Source organism: Sipha flava, unplaced genomic scaffold, assembly GCF_003268045.1.
Source record: "Sipha flava isolate LNK unplaced genomic scaffold, YSA_version1 17813_pilon_pilon, whole genome shotgun sequence".
In the NCBI taxonomy this organism is placed as follows: domain Eukaryota; kingdom Metazoa; phylum Arthropoda; class Insecta; order Hemiptera; family Aphididae; genus Sipha; species Sipha flava.
Window position 1 is genome coordinate 1 of NW_020272095.1, and position 3,398 is coordinate 3,398.

A 3,398-nucleotide genomic window follows, 5' to 3' on the forward strand; every position below is an offset into this window, starting at 1 on the left:
GGAATGAGAATGCTCAATCATAAAACCGTTGTTGATAATAAAATGTTAAATAAAAAATGTACAAAATATAAATCTGGGGTTAGAACATGCACGCTACCTCGCGACCAATAGTTTCGGTAAGTGAGTACTATTATTACTGCCCGGCTTCACTTTCTTAATACGTACAGTATAGACTATGCCCTCTCTATATTACTCTATGGTGTACTTGTTACAAGTTTTTGATAACATGTTTCATATCATCAGTTAATTGACAGTTATCAGTTATCACAATCTTATTTTACTTGTGCACAGTACACTTTTTTACTTTTATTTTTTTAGTTTTTACACGGCGACGGCTTAGTCATTATGGAATCCAAATGGAATCTATGCTACTTAAGTCTTATATAATTATGTGAGATAATGTTGTTTTTTTTGTTATAATTTAAATCATTTTAAGATGTTAAGATTTCGTTGTTCAAATAAATTTTTTATTCAATTAATTGTAGGTATTCATATATTTTCATATTGGAATGCAATTGCTCCTTCTGTTGAAAAATAATTTTTTAATTTATTTCTTATTATTTTGGCGTCTGTCGATTAAGTATTGGTTCCTAATTGATGGACGCTGGCTAAAGCTCCCATTTCTTGTGACCTCCATTGTTCCCTTTGAATAAGTTCAACATCTAATGGGCTACTGTAATATCGAACTTCTATAAAATGTGTCATAATGTTAGTTAAAAAATTTATTTTATTTTATTAAATAATTACTAGCATTTTTTCTGACATTTTTACAAAGTTATGCAATACAACAACAGCTTTTGTAATTGCATTCACGGTTTTTTCTCCAGCAATTATAGGCCTTCTTAAAATACGCCATTTAGATGCCATAATACCAAACGTATTCTCAATGGTACGTCTACTTCTGGATAGCCTGTGTTGAAAAAATATTTTAGTTATCTACATTAATTTTAAAATTTGTTTAATAGATAAAACCAACCTATAGTTGAAAATTGATTCATCTAATGGTAATTTTCTTTTACCTCTTCCTGGGAAAGGGCGTATTAGGTTCTTTAGCAGAGGAAATGCTTCGTCAGCTACTGCATAAAATGGAATTAGACCATATTGACCTATTTCTTTTTCAGTAGGTACATTTAATATATTGTTAATAAAACTTTTGCCCATTTCTGAGCTTGAAAATACACCACCATCGCTACATCTACCAGCTGCACCAATATCTACTAATACAAAGTTGTAACTGGCATCACACATTGCCAGTAATATTATACTATTTGACCCTTTATAGTTATAGTGAGAAGATCCAGTGTTTGTGTAAAAAGAGGATAAAAAAAAAAAACTTACCAACGCAGACAGCCTCCTTTTACGTGGGAATTAACCCTTGTCTGCTTTCGTTGTTTGGCTTCTTATTCTTATGAACTATAATAATTAAACGGGACAGGACAAGGTGACCAATTTACAATATATGCCGCATATGGTGAATAAATAAAATAACACACCGTATACATATAATGACGGCAAGCCAGCAGCACCGCCGTGTTATTGAAATAAACAAATACAACTATAAATTCAAGGTATACAAAGTACATATTGATTGGTTACATATTTGATTGGGGCGCCCGCTAACTAAAAATAATATACAGTAGTCACTCGATAATTCGAACCTCGATAATTCGAAAAACTCCATAAATCGAACTAAACGCTAAGTCCCATGAGAAAACCTCTATAATTAGAAAAAAATACATGTATTCCGGTCCCCTCGATAATTCGAAATGTCTGTCGGTGAGGCACACTCTACAATTCGAATTTTTTTTTCACGAATCTCTATAATTCGAATTTCACACAATAATATTCCTCATCTTGAAAATATAAAAATTAATTTTTTACCTCCCAACACTACATCAACTTTCCAACCACTAGACCAAGGAATAATAAAAATTTTTAAAATGATGTATCGAAAGGAAATTGTTCGAGAAGTGTTGGCGTGCATGGGTGATGTTCCATGTAAAATTTCTATACTCACTGCTATGAAAATGGTACTCAAAGCATGGGAAAATGTTAGTGCACAAGCCATCGTGAATTGCTTCAGAACTTGTGGTTTTATTAAGGATGGACAGAAAATTGGTGAAGGTATTCCTGTTCAAAGTGAGGAGGTTGAAGTTCTGCTTAGCACATGGAACAGACTAGAAGTTCCCGTATCATTTGAAGAATTTGTTCACTTTGACGATAATGTCGCAACTGCTGGTACTTTTACTGACGAGGAAATTATTCAATCCACTTCAGTCAATCAGCACAATTCTGACAATGATGACGAGGAAGAGGAGGCGGAGGTTCCTGTCATATCGTTAAAAGAAGCAAAATTGTTTATGTCAGGATTACGTCAATTTTTTGAACAATCTGAAATGGACGAAAAAAGATGCGATACAATTTTTAATGCTATTATTAAGTTAGACAATGCTATGGACCAGATTGCGACCAACAATTTTTCACAAAAAAAAAAAACAGATTTCTTTAATATGTAATATGTATATAAAATATAATACTATGTATGTGTAATAAATAAATATCAATTAAAAATTTTAAAATGTACATAATTATATTTATGATAAGTTAATGTCAAAATAAACGTTATATATATATATATGTATATATCGTACAATGTATTTTATTTATTAATTTTTTTTCCTTCGATTATTCGAACACTCGGTAAATCGAAAACCTCTATAAATCGAATTTTTAACTCGGTCCCCCGAATTTCGAATTATCGAGTGACTACTGTACATAAAGGACAATACGACCAGAATTAAAATAATGATATAAACCAATAAATGAACCTGACATTGCTCCAGTGCACGGACAGCACGTTGTATTCTCACCGACGCCGACTCACACCACCATCAACCACAGCCCACACAACTCCAATGGTCCACGGCAGCAACAGCGGCACCAACAGCCACGTGAACTGGACGTCGAAAACCGTCGCACGTCAACAGCAACGACAGTGGCAACAACAGCCGCAACAACAAAACGTCGTACGCCAATGGCCACCATAGCGACAACAACGGAACGTCGCACGCCAAAATGGCAACAATGATGGTACACCGGACCCAGAGCGCCGACGACCACACAGCCAGGAAAAAGAAACGCCGACGACTGACTTGCACCGCAATGTTCCGACGACCGGTGCTCGGAGTAGCGATAAAAGGTCGCTAGTGCGGGGGGGTGGTGGTATCGATTGGAAGATTCTAGAAGAGCCGAGAAAACGCAATATCGCATTAACCGGACCGGTTTGTCTCGGATAAGTGTATTTTGTACACATATTTTTCGATTACGTTTTGTTAAATTCATCAAGTCATCGTGCAAGTGTCCAGTGTCTTCAAAATTTCGTTATTGTTTTCGTAATT

The 3,398-nt window shown here is 34.8% G+C and overlaps 1 protein-coding gene across 1 annotated transcript; it reads right to left on the bottom strand.

The window, feature by feature from the left end:
- Window positions 1-576: 576 nt before the first annotated feature.
- LOC112680583 lies at window positions 577-1,339 on the bottom strand. Its single transcript, XM_025550731.1, has 3 exons — window positions 977-1,339; window positions 748-910; window positions 577-689 (listed from the first exon to the last, which is right to left on the bottom strand). Exons 1-3 carry the CDS (start codon window positions 1,246-1,248, stop codon window positions 663-665), a joined length of 462 nt encoding a protein of 153 aa, XP_025406516.1. The 5' UTR covers window positions 1,249-1,339; the 3' UTR covers window positions 577-662.
- Between the last annotated feature and the right edge of the window lie 2,059 nt (window positions 1,340-3,398).